Source organism: Phymastichus coffea, unplaced genomic scaffold (genome assembly GCF_024137745.1).
Source record: "Phymastichus coffea isolate CEN01 unplaced genomic scaffold, Cenicafe_Pcof_1.1 PCOF00104, whole genome shotgun sequence".
NCBI classification, from domain to species: Eukaryota; Metazoa; Arthropoda; class Insecta; order Hymenoptera; family Eulophidae; genus Phymastichus; species Phymastichus coffea.
The window spans coordinates 557,815-575,579 of NW_026706915.1; the positions used below are offsets into that span (position 1 = coordinate 557,815).

At 47.7% G+C, this 17,765-nt stretch overlaps 1 protein-coding gene across 1 annotated transcript in view; it reads right to left on the reverse strand.

Moving 5' to 3' along the window:
* The window catches only part of LOC131670201 (putative transcription factor SOX-15), a 42,979-nt gene extending 26,181 nt beyond the window's left edge, over window positions 1-16,798 (reverse strand). Inside the window, exons 1-2 of the mRNA XM_058945605.1 lie at window positions 16,432-16,798; window positions 9,070-9,570 (exon numbers count right to left, since the gene is read on the reverse strand). Coding sequence (XP_058801588.1) covers window positions 9,070-9,251 — 182 coding nt within the window. The 5' untranslated portion in view covers window positions 9,252-9,570; window positions 16,432-16,798. The remainder of the gene's footprint in view (window positions 1-9,069; window positions 9,571-16,431) is intronic.
* Between the last annotated feature and the right edge of the window lie 967 nt (window positions 16,799-17,765).

Genomic DNA, 17,765 nt, shown 5'->3' on the forward strand with positions numbered 1-17,765 from the left:
GGACGCTCCCTTCTTTCTGTCAGGAATAGGCTGTGGCTAATAATTATTGTTGGAGGCTCCTCGCAGGTGCGAAGCTGCTTGGACCGCTTCGAGAAAAGCCTCGACGAAGGTGTGGGATACGCGCGCGCGCACGCGGCGCGGCGCTAGCCTTTACAACGAATGCGCGAGAGGTCAAGCGCGATAATAAGAATCACGCTTTATTGTCGCGCGCGGCGCCGATTAGCGCTGGCCGGCGTTCGCTCCGCAAATTTTTCTCCGACAAACGCAGCCAGGCGATTCGTCAACGAAGCCGCGCGAGCGCCGGAGCTCGTCGGCATCCTCGGGGCGAAAATCCGATCTGTCCGCGCGGCGCGCGAAAGACGATCGCGCGCGGACGACGAGAAAACCGAACGGATAGCGGCTGGCGAGATAAGCGCGCCCGAGAAATCGGCTGTGAGAGATAGCGCGCGCGTGTCGGCTTGCACATACGCGCCGCCAGGGGGGGGGGGGGCCCAGCACCGGTCGTAACGAAACGGAGTCTCGATGAAGCGCGAGAGCCCGCGAGACGCGCAAGCTCCGCTCGCCGTTCGTTTGTCAAATCGATGCGCGCGTGCGCCCGACGGACGACCAAGCGCCACGGGCATTTTCCATTCGATCGCGAGAGCGTAGCAGCGGCGATTCCGCGAAACGCGGAGAAAACGATACTGCACCAGCGAGGCAATTATTTATTCAAAGCGCGAGTTGTTTTCACCTCGCGTTGGATATGCGTGGATGGTTTCATAACGCCGCCGCTTCGGATGATTAACGATCCGCCGCGTGCAGAGCGGGTGGGTTGCGCGCGAGGCAGACACCGCGTGTGCGCGATTTCGTTATATATCGACAAAACATGAATCACGCGTTAGAGTCGCGTAAATATGAAGTGCAGGAGTCGCCGAGACGATCGTAAAGTCGCAGAAGCAACGTACTTATCGCGCGATCGCGCCTAGCGTCGTATTATTCAATTTACCGGCGATACGGCAACGACGAATTGCCGGTTACGCCTGCGTTTTCTTCTCCGGCGGCGGCGCGAAATTACCGCGCGGTCGCAAGAACGCACGCCTCGCGGAGACGAGGCCCGTCGGACAGCGCTCGTTTGCGCGAACGCGGTAGCGGCAGAGATATTTCGCCGTGCAACGGCTTGGGCGATCGCGCGCCTATATAATCGGGCCTTATAAGCCTCGCGTGCCAGCCGCGCGGCGACGAACGCACAATCAGACGAGGAAAGAAAGGAGCATCGAGCTTTTGCGCTCGCTCGCCGTTCGATCGAGAGCCATTGTCTTCTCTCTCTCGGCCTGTACACACGCGCGCTCGCACACTTGCGCGCACGCGTGTGCGATTGAACTGTGTTATGGCGAGCGCAAAATAAGACGGCCGATTATCGCACGCGACGACACAATGCGTCATTCGTGACCGCGCGCGCGCTCCTTACAAATTAATTCGGCTGTTTGTCAACCATTCGCCGCGCGCTAGCTTTTCGCTGTTTCCGCGATCGTTGCGGAAAATTTATGTGTTATCGGCGCGTTTGTCCGCGCGACGCCAAACGCTCAGCGGGATATTGTGCTCGTAGACGATTAGCGAATCCGCGTTTTGTCGACTCGTTTTGCCCGCGCGAGTTAACTCTGGAGCGGAGAAAAAAGTAACGATGTGTAAAAGAAAAGAAAAATCGATAAATAAAGCGAGCGAACGATCATAATTTTTGATTAAACACTACCGAGCGATGAGTAACCCGCGTGCGCGCATCGAGAGAAAAATGCATTAATCGCCGTGGCGTATGTATAATGAAGAGGTTCGTTGTATCAAAACGTCGCATTTTATTCAAATAATAATCATCGATGAGACGCGCCAACGAATTTTGCGCCAAGGAAAATTAGCGCTGTCCGAGGGTATAGCTTTATATCATTATTATGCGGTCGGTTTATTATTTATGGGTCATACATCCCCGGCGCACTCGGGCTTTCACATACATTGAACTCTTATGTGACGCCTGAGCGTTAGTCAGATTTATTTTGCCCTCAGAGATCATTATTCAATGATCACTTTTGCAAATTGCCATGCAATGGTGTGTAATGAAGTGTCTGATGACGATGACGTTGTCGAGTGGAAAAAAAGACCGTTTACTATGGATGGAAAGACACGTTCGCGTTTAATATACTTTTAGTGGAAAGAAGGAAATGTTTGTTTACGAATTGTTGGTTTACGCGTATATTTTTGTATATTTTCGAGTAAAAATACAACGCGTTTGTTATGTCAGTAAGCTCCTTGACGATGAATAATTTACATACGAATCATTTTGAATGATGCATCGGAAACGTAAAGAAACGTTATCTCTTGACAGTATATCTTCTAAATCTTTTACGGCGACATATCGATGGTTACAACTGCGTAGAAAAAATGCAATAAGAAAGAAAAAAAAGAAAAAAAGAAAACTCAGGGATACAAAAGAAATTTACGACTGCGGCTGGTAATTTAACGGGTCCCTGATTAAACTTGTAAATCGCAAGAGTTGGGAGCACCAGAGCGGAAGTGACGACCCGCAGCGGCGTTGGGGCCTTAGCGCGCGCGGCCACCGCCATTCACCTTTGCACTACTAACGCGCGCGACGCTTCGATGAGCCTTCTTCTTCTTCTTCTTCTTCTTCTTCTTCTTCTTCTTCCCAATGCTGAATTTACATGTACGAGATCCACGCACACGGCTCTGCTTTTCGGTAGGTTGACTTCGAGGAAAGAAAGTATGTTGGTGAAGATAAGCTTGCTAGATTTTTCAAGTTTTTGGACTGTGACGATATATAAATTTTTGTTTTCTGGTGGTGGAGATCGAAGAGGTAGATTATAATATTTTAATTTCTGTGATTAACATCGCTTTAATTTTTTTTTCAAGGTGAAATTGCTGGTTTGTTTGTCTGGTTTCTTTTGGTTGGCTGGTTTCGAAATTTATTATTAATCGCGGATGAGGATTCATTTATGGAAATTTACTTGAGAGTCTAAAAAAATGTTGATTTCCGATTTGATGCAAATAAATGAATAAATTATACGTGCACTTGACAAAGACTGCTCGTTGGCGAAAAATTGAAATTGACGCTCGATGAAATGAAAAATGAATACCGCCCTTTTCTTAACGCCAAAATACAATGTAATATATTTTTGTTGGCAATCCACAACTGCTCGCGTAGAAAAAACGGCATTTTCACCGTACAGATTAGAAAGACCAGAGAGAATCAAAGCAAGAAGCGCGACCCATAAAAAATCATCAGGAGCATCGCGCGAATATACTCGAAGGAGGAAGAGCGAAGGAGAAGGGCTACGAGTTGGAACGAAATTGGTTTAAAGAAGAAGAAGTAGGAAGAAGGGGCCACCATTAAGTAAGAAAGCATAAATGAGGCTGACGGAAAAGCATCGGACGTCACTTCCGTTCGGCGAACGACTGGTACGGTTTTAAATTTCAGCGATTTTCAGCTCGATAATCGCGCCACTGCAACATAAGGAATGCCTAATGCGCGCGCGGCAATTGCCATTGGAATTTTTCGAAGCCACGTTAACGATTGTTTATTCATTCGATCGGAAGCTTCCACCAGGCGCGCGGCGAACGCGCGGAGGGATAATTACTGCGGAACGCCGTAATTATGTACGTTTGATTTCTGAAAAAAAAAAAAAAAAAAAAAAAAAAAAAACAAAACGGCGAATCGTGAGAAAGACGCTTTATAATATATATTTCTGGACTCGACAAGTGTTTCCGGCTTGCCCCCTCCCCCCTCCCCCCTCTCGCACTCGCGCGTCGATTAATACGTGCCGCTTAAAAATTGACGTGCGAGTCTCGTCGAGGCGCCATTGTCTTTCTCTCGCATGGTCGTGGGCTCAATTCGGCTCGCTACCCAATAAATCACTGTCATTGTTTCTCTCGCGCACGTTTCTTTGCGGCGACGCGGCTCTCCTGGAATCTCGGAAATATGCCCGTTAAGTTGAAACAATCAGCAGAAAAGGGTGGCAGGGAGAGCAGGGCAGCTCGTAAATTGCGGCTGCACCCGCGGTTGGCAACACTTTATTAGAATATAGAAAGTCGCGTGTCGCTCCTTTGCTCGCTCACCAACGATCATATTTCTTCGTGATTTGTTATTATTCCTTATTAGTGACCATTGTCTGAGGGCGCGCTCGCGCGCTTGCGCTGTTGCTACACGCCGAGATTGATATTGCTGATTATCGGCTAATTGAGGGATAAATTGTGCGTGAAAGGCGCGCTCGTCGTATTTAGCGCGATTTCCAGCTGCGCACTGGGTTATTTTGAATGCGGCGAGAAAGAGAGAGAGAGAGACAGTCGAAAAACAAGAGCGCAAGCAGCGAGCGTTGAAGAGAGCAAGTAAATTATACAAGCCGGCCTTCAGAGGGTCAGCGCGATGGCCCTCTTTTCACTCGTATTTATACTCTTCGGCGAAATAATGGTCTCGGCAACCGAAGAACAAAACCAAAAGGAAAGAACGAACTCGGGTATTATCGATGTCCTCCGCGAGATAATCTGAAAATCTGAAACAATAGCCTCGCCGGCCTCAAGTTTGCGTTGTGTGTGTGGCTGGCGCTGAAAAGCTGCGACCTACACCCGCGCACGTATGACCGATAAATCATTGCAGCCCCCAGAGGTGCGCGAGCGCGGCGTTTTCGCAGAAGCGGCAGCCAATTCTGCCTGCTCATCAATCATTTGAGTCACGAAAATCGTGACTCGCCAAAGATGTTCGACACGACTTCCGGTGCCGCCGCGCTTTTCGCGGCAGGCGCGTGCGATATTGTTTACGATCGTCGCCCGACCGAAAGGCAACGTTCATACGCGGAATCGCCGTGAGCTTTCGAAGGACCAACAGCGAGCTACGTATTAATGCGTACAGTCTAGCCGTCGCATGATATTCAGCGATCGTTGCGACGATGACGTCTGGTCCGAAGGAACGACCGTCGCTCGCAAATTCCCAAAAATCGAACGGAGAAAATCAGCGTCCGGCGCAATTATCGCATTTGCCCTGATTGCGGCACCGCGAAGCGCGATCGCGTCTCGAGCGTGCCAGTCGCCTTGCGCACGGCACGCGGCTGCGATCTCGACGACACTCAATAGACAACTGTCGCCACGGCTACTGCATCTACTACGCGTACGTACAAAATGGCGCGACTTTGGCGTCGCGCGCGATTCGCACGATCAAGGCGATTGTCCCTAATGACGCGCACGCGATTTCGGTCCGTTCTTTTTTTCGGAAATTCCGTCCGCGAGGCGCCCGAAAAATGTGAGTTACGGGCGCACGAGAGGATTTACACACGACTCGCCCTCGGTTTTCGGCCCTGAGCGAGCGGAGCCAAGCGTGACCGACGCCGACGCCGCTGTCTCGCGATGGCTTATGTGCGTGCGCTCTGTTCGATGTTGCTACCTCGCTGGTGTAATACGCTTCTTTTTTTCTTTGCTTTTTTTCGGCGAACAGCGAGCAGTCGACGCGTGAAATCCATGCAGATTTTCACAACGTTGAATTATGCATCCTATTTACTCATATGATATTCTGCATACGTTTTATTTTCCATATTTGGACGCTTCGGTTTTTACAGTTTCCATCGTGCGACAGATATCGTCGCGTTTCGCGCCTCGTTTCGTACATACAAAATTCACAAGGCCACCAAGCGTTAATCGTGAAATACGTGCGTGCTTTCATTTTTTACCCATCCTTTATGCTTCGGCAAATTTAACACTTTAGGAAACATCGCTGGCCAACTAACAGTAACTTTGTTCGAAAAAAAAAAAGATTTGCTTGCAAGGTGATGTATGAAAAAAGAGCTCCGCTATATACTTATATGTTTTCACGCTCAAGTTATCAAAGAAAAGCACATATGCAGATCTAAAATCACATCAAGACGCGGCTAATAGCCATGATTAACAAAGTGTAAACTAGTTAACAAGATTAATGTAACGTGACATTATAGGCGTTGCTTGTAATTATGTATTCGTGATATTTTTTTACACTCGCAGCGAGCCATTATGATAAATCGTTTCTATCTAGACGATATGAATCGTGATTTTCGTATGAAAAAGCGTATGAAACAAGTTAAACAAATACGATATTATATTGCATTGCACGTGTGTTGAATAATGAAGAATTTGTCTGTTGCAATCGCTGATTTGAGAATTTCTTTTTAAAAACGTTTAACTGAGTTCTTCTGCAAGAATACAATGTGGCATTACGTTTTTGATTATAATCCTTTTCAGACACTTTCATGATAAAATTGACTCTAGATAAGAATTAATTATTGATAATGCCAATTTTATGTAACAATACTTGATAATATTTACATAGAGCTTAAAGAAGATTGATGAAGTCAGTCGAAACGTTCGAGAAAATTTATTTTATTTTACTTACAATCCCAAATGATCGTTTAAGTTATTTAATACCTTAAGGGGGCCAGCTGGTAATAAAAAGTGAAAATTATAAGTTTTCTTTAGCGTAGTATAAAAATCCTTCTTATAAAGTCATCATTATGAAATATTTTTCACGTCGTAGTACTCGGCAACCGCTTTTAATTGGTTAAATTTTGGTTATATTTTTTAAGACCCAAGCTCTCAATTATTAAGGTCCCTAGAAAGTCCTCTTAACCATAACATCTTACTATTTTGAAAAATTTGGTTTGCAACACTTTTCCATTAAATGAATACAGGAGATTAAATGAAGGATTTGTCGAAATAGTTCATTTTACTTTACTGTAAGAAAATTCAATTTTGTAAATTCCCATAATAATGGTAAAATTAACTAATTCGAAGAATCCTAATCTGAAATACTGATTCACTGAAAGAAAATGACTCGTTCAAAAACGATTTTCGTTCGTTCTAACGTTCAGAAATGCGTGGCAAAGCAATTTTTCTTAAAAAAAATAAGGTGTACGTTTAGAGGGACTTTCTAGGACCTATAAATAAGAGTGTGAGATTCAGAAAAAAGAAAATGAAAGCATTTGCCGAGTACTGTAAGGTGAAAACAATGTTGATGGTAATAGCTTGATTCGAAGAATTTTGACACTACAGTAAAGGAAACTTATAACTTTGAAGATTGTATTGAAAATAAAGCTAAATGTGAAACGATGCGGATACAGTCGTATCGTAAAATAAAACAATCGGATTATGAATAGACACATTCGTTACATGCAAACTAGACTGTGATTCATGAAATATGCGTGCTCAAATATTGAGACGAAAATCTCGAGACTACGCATAAGAAAAAAGGCGAGCGACACACACCCAAAGCAAATAATCCAAGTGTTTATGCGAAGAAGGCGCAGGTTAAAGGACGTTCCCCGTGACCACGCCCACAGCGCCTTCGCCGGGGATAATTTTCGATCTCTCTTTCTCGCGCGCGCGCGCGCCCAAGTTTTTCGAAGCCCCGCTAATAATACACACGCATATCTCTCGGCCTAACGCTCATTAATGCACGTCGGGTGATTTCCGCGGATAAAGCTGCGCACGTGAAAGCGCATCCCGATCGCGTGGATTATCGCCTCGTGTACGCCAATTGGCGTGCACGCGATGTTTACTTTAGCCGAGGCGACGCCGAGGGGCGCCAGATTTCACTCATTGATTTCGACGGGAGAGGAAAGGTGATTTTTTGTTGTTCCATTATTGTTCGCTCTTCAGCCGAAATACTGTTATTTCGTTAATGCACGAGTGTGCGAGCCAAGACGCACTTCGCGCCTGTATGATTTTTCAATTACACCATTATACGTGGCTTTTTCTTCTTCTCCCTCTTCTTTTATAGCGCGGGCGCTCGTTGCGTGTGTTTGCTCATGCGGTAATTCTTATAGTTATTTGCCACGCGGTTTTATCACAACTGGATGATTTTGCGCTATTACCTTTTCACTCGTGAGAGTTGTGTGGTCGCTGAAAATTTTTAATTTGCCGCTTTTACTTGGAATAACGCACGTAGAGTTGCGGGTTCAAGATTTAGCTGAACTTTGAATGATCTTTGAATAAATTCGGATGGAACCGAAATTCATATTTATATTTTGTCCTTAATGCCTGTTGTTTCTTTGGGAATGAATAATAAGTACGAGTGGACTAGCAGCATTGTATTACAATGCATTACTATCTCAATTTTACTCGATTGACTTTGAAGAATTCATATGTATTGTAATACCGATAATGAGAACACATGCAGCTCCCGAAGAGGCTATCAGTTGGATAGCGAAACGTCGAGCCAAGAAAGTGATTCAGAAAATTGTCAGTTATAGATCGCAGTTATGGCTTACTGCATTTCGATGTTATGACTCTGAAGCAGAAGGAATCGAAAACAAATTTAAAGGCATCAGCTGATATAACTCAATCCCGAGGCAGCAGATATACGCGAGGCACAGTGCGCTACACAGATAGGCGCGTGCGTCCGCGAATGAAGAAATAATTTTACGAGCCTTCGGACGGCCGCAGCGAACCGCGCGGAATAGGCGCAATATAACTCAGCGCCCGGCTGCCCATCAATTGGCCGCTCCTGCTGTGTCCGCGTGACGCGGCGCGCTGATTTGCTCGACAGTACCGAGTCCATTTGTAAGATCGGATCGGCGGCGCGCCGCCGTCGCTAAATTGGCCGTAAACACTGCGCGAGAGGATTTATCAGGCGGAAAAGCCGCGTAAAACACGCCGTCGCCTATTCCGCTCGGCGCTCGGGGCAGCAGAGAGCGCCGATGAAACGGGAGCCCCGCGCCTTGAATCGCCTGGCGCGTCGACGACAAATCCCGATTCCGCGCGAGCGTCCCACGATTTTCAGGATACACGGCGGCGCGCGCTCGCTCTCTCTCTCTCTCTTTCTCTCTCTCTCAGCCGCGCGGCCGGCCGCTGGCGTCGGGACGACTTCGCTTTGTGCGCGCGGCCGTACGCGCTCATTGTTGTCCTCTTATCCTCTTTCAATTAAGATTCCTCGACTGCGCCATTGCTTCTCGGCAATCGAGAAATCTTTAAATTGACAGCCGTAAACTTGCCCAAAGCTCGGCCTCCCATCAGCTTGTCCAATGAGGGGATAATTAAGATGAAGGTATGCGCGAGCGAAAGCAAACTCACGTGTAATGCGAGTAAGACGGGCTTGGTTGGTCGATATGCGACGTGGGCGGCGGCTGAGGCGTTTGCCCGGCTGCCTGCTGTTGCTCCCTGTGCGGGGACGAGGCCGCGGGTTGGCCGCTGGTCGGGCTGCCGTGATGGTAACGCTGGCACATCTCGGCCAGGTTCCAGCCATGGGCATCCATATATTTGACTTTCTTCGGTCGCTCGCTCTTCTGCTTGTGGTCGCTGCTGCTGTTGCTACTGCGGTGGCGAGCTTAGCCGTCGTTGATGGCGATGACGATGCTGACGATGGGGGCAAACCCATCCATCGCTCGTACGAGCCGCCAAGCTGCAGCAGCCGCCGGCTGAGCTGCTGCCAGCCTCACGGCTACACGGCATTGGCGCTCGCAAGCGCGCGGCCCGGACGACGGCCGGCGTTCCCTCGCGCCTCGCTGATCTGCCGATCGACACCTCGCGCTCTGGCTTTTCACTGGATCAATGTGGGTCGAGCGGCTTCCTTACCTGCAATTCGGAAAGATTTTTCAAACCACGAAGCAACCGAATCATTTGTCCTATTGCTCGGCACTTTTCTGATCTATAATCAAATACCGTCGCTCACGACTATTTTACACAAGATATTTTCATAATCACGTTGCAGTTACGAAAATTATTTGACGATAAATTTCAACTTTTACTTCTTTTAAATGTTTCTTGGGTGGCAACAAATACAATTATTACAATAAGTTTACTATTCCTTTCCGTAATTATAATAACAGATTACATTTTTTGACATCTCTCGATTCGCAATCCTTTGCAACAGATTCTTTAACCAAATCAAAAAGTCAGAGCGTACATTAAATAAAGCGAATGCAGCAATGTTTGAATGAACATATAAAAGCAACAAAGATGACACCAAGTTTTCTCAATTTTTCACGAAAACATGGCGTTCGAAATGATTCAATTTGACACAAACGACATTCAACTAAAACAGAAAACAATCATTAGAGAAAGAAATTATCATCCCGAGATATAAAAAGAAATCAGTTGGACAGCACACGATAAGCCTTTTGACGAACGAAGGTATGAAATCCATCAAAGAAAATCATGAGTTTAACCGCAAGAATCACGATTCTCACCAAATACACTCCGGATCTTATCTACTTTAATGCATACAATTTCGACGCAGCACTTAATAAAATGATATCCGCGCGCGAGCGAAAAGGCCTGTTACAGCATTATCAGGCTATTACGTGCGCGCACGGCATATCGCAGAGCCTCGCGAGATCACATGCACACGTGCACACACAGCCATACCATTTGCCTCCGCTCTCAGTGTATTTGCTACGTGCGCGTTTAATTATCGCCGAGCAAACGGTCGGAAAAAGAAGAGGAAGCATCGCGCATCAATAAAATCATCCGGAGATCCGGAATGGCGATAGTCGTGCATAAGCGAGCACGTGTCGGGGACGCGAGCGCGTCCGAAGAAGTGCGTGCTGCACAGCATCGGATTCACGCACGGCGCACGCTTTTAATGGGCCGCTCTCGGTGTCCAATTGGCCGCTATCTCGCTCCTCTTCATCTGCGAACGCGAGCGAGAAAGAGATAGAAACGGTCCAACGATCGTCAAATTTCGCGATACAGGCGATTTATCATTTTCGCGTGTGCTATCGCGGCTGGATCTGGCTGAAACGCGCGCCTGAGATTTATGGTCGCACGAGATCGGTCAGCCTGCATCGGGCTCCTATATGGGCGCGCGAACGTCAAAACGCCGCATACATTCGTCGATAGGGTGTTAATCACTCACCGTAATCGTTTATACACAGCTGGCCCGATAAAAGCAAACGCGGGCCTGCAGGAAGCCTTATGAAATCTCGCTGCCGAGATGTTGCCGGGGCCGCGCGCGCGCAAATGTACGATCGCGAGGGAAGATTGAGGAAAAGCCGACGATGGAAAGTTTAGGCATTTTTCGTTTCCGAAGATCTTCGAAGGCGATAAGATGCACGCGGAAGCCCCAGTCGCGAGGAATAAACTTATTATAAATTGATCCGCGCGCTTTTTCATCTTTAGTTTGACACTGCATTGTCCGCAGACGGCTACTGTACGTGAAATCGCTTTCACGCTTTGTTGCTTGCTCCGTACGTTTATCAAAATCTAAAATGGCTACTTTCGTTCGTCAAATATTTGTCGTTACAATACATACTTACATTACAATATACGAATAGTGCATTAATCGAATGTAAAAGCTTCAACGAATGAACGAGGGATCTTGCAACAAACCCGATATATAACACCGACTCTCTCGCAGTCCACGTGAGAATGATTCCGGCTAGAAATTAGTGGTAAATGTTTATCAAATCGGCCATTAAGATTGTCCCGCGCGCGCTCGAGTAATTACAAATAGCAATTTATCACCTATATAGGATTCTATTAAGGAGTCGATACTCACGCAACGCTCGTCGTCGACAAAAAGTCCACCGCAAATCTAACGCCCCCGGGCTTTTCGTTTGCTTTCCTCGCGACTCTGGATTTCATTAAATCCGCACTTAATGCAATTGCTATGTCTTAATCTACCGGTAAACCTCCGGCGCAAGTTACTTATCGGGACGACCTACCGCGTTTTGGCGCATTTAAGTCCCGTTCAGTGGCAATTTTCTCTCGCTCCAATCGATGAATGTCGTTCAGCGCGCTCGTCTGCTGGATTAATATTTCCGATGGGCGCGCTGCCACAGATTCTAATCGACGCGGATAGGTGCACCGCGTGCAGCTTATGCAACCGAAGTGCGCACACCCGCGGTAACGCCGCATCTGCCCGTTCGCTCGATTATTCTTACGTAATTTTTATGAAGTGTAGGAATTAGTCTGCGCGCGGCCTACAAAACATCGCTTTTTGCTTGCGAGTCCAATTTACGATCCGCTTATATAGGAGCCCTCGTATTCGGCAGCTCCGTCTGATTCGCGTCATCGAACGTCAAACTTTCGTCCAAGCTGGTTATCGAAAAAACAGTTCCGTCGAAAACTCCCTCTCCATAGACGCACACTCCTTTTCCACAGGAGCACACATCGCGCATTAATGAATATGCGTGTGACTAGACAGAGAGAGAGAGAGAGAAAAAGTTAGCTTTTTTCTGTTTTCTTTTCCGTGCTCACGAGTGGAGTGCCGTGCGCAGCAAACCTTTACGCACGTCGATGCACGTTTCAACTGTCGGCTAATCTGATATTGTAATGAGATGGGCATGGCGGTGTGTATTTTGTCTTTTCTTTCTTTTTACGAATGCATTTATAGAAGTTTTCGGTTACACGATAGATCGTTCGCGACAATCTTGTCGAGCTACCGTCACGTTGCGAGCTAAACTACGTCGTTATTGTCAAGTATTAGATCGCGCTGTCGAGCGATTACACAAAAGCTTTATTCAACTCTCGCGTATACTTATCCGTGCTGTTCAAAAAAAAAAAAAAAAGTAAAGAAAACGAAAAAAGTGCGTGCACCGATCAGGATTGCGACACTGAGATTTAACAAGCCGCGCAAGAAACGCAAATGTCTGGACGGTCTTTCTCGTCCATTGAAAATCGTTATCGTCTTATAGAGGAGCGCGTTTGATATTTGCAACGCCATCGAGCGTCGGCTGACTTGTGCGCGCCTCATAAATAACATATAAGTCTCCGCGGCAAAACCGCGGCGCGAGCGAATCGAAAATTCCGCAAACGCACGGGCTCTTAAGGAGATATAGAATTTGCATTTGGCATTCTCACAGAATACCGCGCGATAAATAAATCGCCAGCAGAGATTCGCATCTCGGCTATTTTCGCCTATACGTACGAAATCGACAAAACGAGGCGACAAAATCGCTCCAAGAGTGAGAGTGAAAAGGGGGAGGGGGGGAGGTCCCTTTCATCGGGCCGCGCAAATCTGCCAGGCGAGGAAGGCGCTTTCGCCTCGACTATTGCTGCTGCACTTTGCTCTCGCGCGCGAGTACGTTTACGAATATCGATCGCGATTGAGCTCCGCGCCACGTTTCTCGTGACGACTTTCTTCGCTGCGATGGCTATTTGGCGAGGCGACGTATAGAGGTGTCCGGCGAAAGCTTCGCGTGCTCGCCGTCGACGCTAGCACTTCCATTTAGTTTTTTATTGCTAGCGATTGGAATCAGATAATACTCGACGATTTTCCATGAGACGGCTGCGAGTAGCCGGTTGATCAGGCCAGTTTGCGATCGCAGCGTCGCGTATATTTCGCAAGCTCGCGACGCGGTGAGCGTGTCGAATGTGGGTTAGCGTATAAGTCGCGAGAGACTCGGCAACGTGGTCGCGCAGACGCTACGCGGACCTTCATCCCCGATGGAGTCGTGGAGTTTTGGTGTGAATGGTCGTGCGTCGCGCGGCTACTGCCGCTCGGGAAAGCACGATGGAAAAGTGCGACGATCGACGCTCTCGACGGTCGTCAAAAAATGTATCTCTCTCGCGCCACACGCGGCCACGTGTATCTTGTGTAAATCAAGGCAGCGCATAGCTTTGCAAAAGCTGTCAAGACCAATGTGTCAACGTTAGGCGATAAAACCACACGCACGCCCGCGGATAGTGTCGACGTTTCAGCCTCTTGCATCGCGCGAAATCGCAAAATTGGAATAAATCACTCCGGAGCATAGTTACAGTATCTGTTATTTTTTTTCTTCTTCGTTCATTTTCTTATCGCGCAGGTTTATCGTATTATAAGCTTCGATCTATTAATAAGCAAATAAATCATTGCAAGATCCTGACGCTCGAGAGAAAGAGAGAGGGTAAGATCAATAACCCGCGATGAAGGCGCTCGATAAAATCCGCAAGCGCGCTCAGGCTTATGTCGCTTTAGCGCGAGCGCATACATAGACACTCGCGCGCACATACGAGAGAGGGAGAGAGAGAGCAAAGGCATCGTAAAATTATTACAAAATCAGTTTTCTTTCCCCATTGAAAGCTTTAACATTTTCTCTCTCTCATTCTCTCTCCCTCTCTTTCTCTCTTTCTCTCGTCGACTATTCTTTTATATCGCTTAGCGCATTTTAGCCAAGGGAAAACCATTGGTGAAATTTAATGAAATTTCTTATTGTTCTTATCTAACATGATGTATGTAGCAATTGATTGATCATCCTTAAACGAGAGACGAATACTTGTATCCCGATCGATCTCATAATCGTAGGCTCAGCCAACGAGACGACAAGGCCAGGATTTCCGTCAACACAAAAGCTCGCGCAGCCGACACTTTCCCCTGTAGAGTATAGTTTTCCTCGTAATAGCATTTTTGACGCGCGCACTCGGGATGTAAGCCGATACCCAATACGCCGACGCATTCTCCGCGAAAAGTTCTCGCTCGCTCATTGCGCACACGTACATGCGTGCGCGCGCGCACACACACACACACTCACGCACGCAGACTGTATCGTGGCTCGATCTGGCGTCAGCCATCGTCGTCCGTACGGCGATTATTATTGCGCGATTGAGACCTCCGCGACTCGCGCGTGTCTATCGATGCGCTGGACGAGCGTTGTACATAATATACGCCAAAGACAGACTGAAAGAGGTGCGAGTAAACGGGTGTCTCCAGCATTTTACGGCTTTCCTCTCACCTCTCTCTCTCTCTCTCTCTCTCTCTCTCTCTCTCTCTCTCTCTCTCTACTCTACTCTAGGATTCCATGTCCTTCGCGTCAATGCGTCGCTCAAATGTTTCGCTCGCGCCGTCGACTTTGCTTTTTTTTTCTTCTCTCTGAAACTGTTTGTTCAAGCGCGCCTTGACCACGCGCTCCGCGTTTCTTCTCGATCGAGCTTTTCATTTTGCTTTTTCTGCAGCGACTGCATTGTCGCGCACTATCTGGAGCGATTGTTCGAACAACCTTACGCTTTTTTTCACGTGGCGCGCGCGAGAAAAAAAAGGGGGCAGGAGGGGGAAGTCTAATGGTGCATTCGTCGAGTGACATAATCGGCTGCGGATGAAAAAGCCTCCGCGCGTGCACGCACGAGTTATGTAGAACAATCGCGCGAGCCGAAACAAAACAAAAAAAAAAAAAAACAAAAACAAAAACAAATGCAGCTGTGCGCGCGTCGAGCGAGGTCGCGCGCAAGCAGCCCTCGCGGGCAACCGGCGAAATGAGCGCCCATTTTCAGGAGAGATAAACCGAGTGTCGTGTGCGAGACAGCGAGGAGAGGCAGATCGTGAGGCAAAAGCGCCCCTAATTAAACTCTCCATTCTCTTTTTTGCTTGGATTTTAAATTTCCCACATATGCGCGCGAGCCTCTCTCGGCCCACCGCGGACAATGTCGCTCACTGAAAAATCGGCATAACATCCACAACGTCAATGACTCACGCGCATAATAGGCTTATAAGTCCGTGTGCGCGCGCACAAGAGAGAGAGAGAGAGAGAGAAGAAACGCCGCGAGCCTTTACAGCTCATTACCGATTTCGCCGTGCACCATCAGTCCATTTCCACCGATTATACGCGGGTCCACCTACCTGCGGATGTATTTTTTTTTGTTCTTCGAAACATTTGTTCCGCGCGATTTGCGAAATGATAAGTTAATTGAATTTTGATGTTCGGCTCTCTTTCACTGCCTTTACTGATGTGCTTTGCGGCGAGAGATAACGAAGAGTGTGCACACGCTCAAAAATCTATTGACGCAAGATAAGTCGTTCTTTTTTTACCGCTTTGGCACGCTTATGATTTTCTTTGAGTCGAGTGACTTGGGTGAATTTTCGTCGAAAGATTCAACGAGCGGCGCCAGAATGAAAATTTGAACAACAAAGTAGTCTGGTGATCGGACGATCGTTATTCGCGTCGATTTCATTACCAAAGTAAAAACTCCGAGTAATGACAGACAGCAACAACGAAAATGAGCGCACAGATGCGAATTTATGCGCCTACATCGAAGCCGATTCGCACGGACACAGAACTGCTGTCATCGTCGGTCGCGGCCCGGGATAGAAAAACGATCGGTTTTCAAAAAAGCCTAAACGCTCGGCGCATTGTCGCGCGCTTAGCGTCCGCGCGCGAACGTTTGAAAATTACACATATTATTGCGGTGGAAATTGGCAGTCTTAGTAATCGACACCACTTACATATCGCGCCAGACGTGGCCGTCATACTTTATAATTTGGCGGCAATTTGCGCAAATAAACACTGCTCATTTGATGAGATTTTTATTGTCGCTCGCATCGAAGACAAAAGCATTATGTTGGCGACGTTTCGCGCGGATGCACGATCGCGTAGGCCGCCACCACGCTGCTCCCCGCGGATGAATATTCATACCGGCAAGAGAGTGAAAAAAGAAATTATTACTTTTACGTAACTCGCGCCTTTTCAGTCGCGCCAAACGGAAACAGCTGAAAAACAATACCACCCACCGAAAGTCTCTCACCTGGCGACAAAGTCTCGGCGCCGCTGGGCCGTCACTTTCATAAAAAAGAAAACCACACACTTTGCAAAAGAAAAAAAAAAGAAAAAAAAAATAACATCAACAACGTCCGCGCACTAGTCACCATGAAACACAACTATCATAGTACCATCCATCGCTTCGATAGAAGTTTTGTTCACTCGGCGAACAGCAACAATAACAACACTGATTTGGGAAGGAGACACAGGGAAAAATATGAGCACTCGTCCAAAATCGTATGAGCGAATCCTAAGAATATATGGTTGCAATAGAGACCGAGAATGGGGGAGAGAGAGAGAGAGAGAGAGAGAGAGAGAGAGAGAGAGAGAAAGAGTGGCGGCCCCGTCCGCGTGTGCTCGTGGTTCACGGCGGACTGGCGTCGACGCGCAGTGCTTGACTGTACTGCGGCGGCGGCGATTCTCGAGAGGTGAACGGAGGTGACTTGCGACTCTCCCGCACTCACCAACACCACGATACACGCGAGCGCCCGCCGCCGCGGCCGTGGGCTCTCTGTGTGTGTACGTGAGTGCGCGGGCGGGAGCAGACGGAGACGGAAGATGTGCCGTGCCCTGGCAGTTTGCTGTTATAACGAGCGCACCACGTGGACGTCTCGACACGCGCGCGCGCGCGTGTGTGTGTGTGTGTGTGCGTGCGCGCGTGCGTGCGTGCGTGCTCGGCGCGCACGCGAGATGGCCCCGACGTGAATCGCTGATAACAGAGATGAGAAAAGGATCATCGTTTTCTCTCGCGCGGCGTGTGGTTATTAATGATCGTGCACGACGGACCGACCGAAACAAAAAAGAAAAAGGAAAAAAAATGAACCGCTAGTCGCAGAGTAAGTTGACATGCATGACTAGGTCATAAGCGGTCTAGCCATAAATACCGATCAACTTTCACTGCTGTGTGTGCGAGCGACGTAGAAGCGAAAAAGAAATTAATATATCGTTTGCGAGAGACGTCGAAGGGAAGAAAGAGAGAAGCGACGCCGCTCTCGCCGTAATCAAATAATAATCTGGCGATACAACTTACATTCGTTCCAATACACATACACACATACACACACCTAACGAAGCGCACCACTCGCAAAAGTATACACAGCAGTCACGACTTGTACATTGTTTTCCCTGGAAATTTATTATTAATTAAGCTTTGCGTGTTCGACAGACACCTCGCGACCCACAATCGCGAAGCGCACACACACCACCCAAGTAGCATTGTCGAGGAAGCGAAAAATCACGCCTGGATTTTTGGAGCATTGAGTTCACGATAGAGAGAGAGAGAGAGAGAGAGAGAGAGGGCCTTTCCGTTATGTAATTACA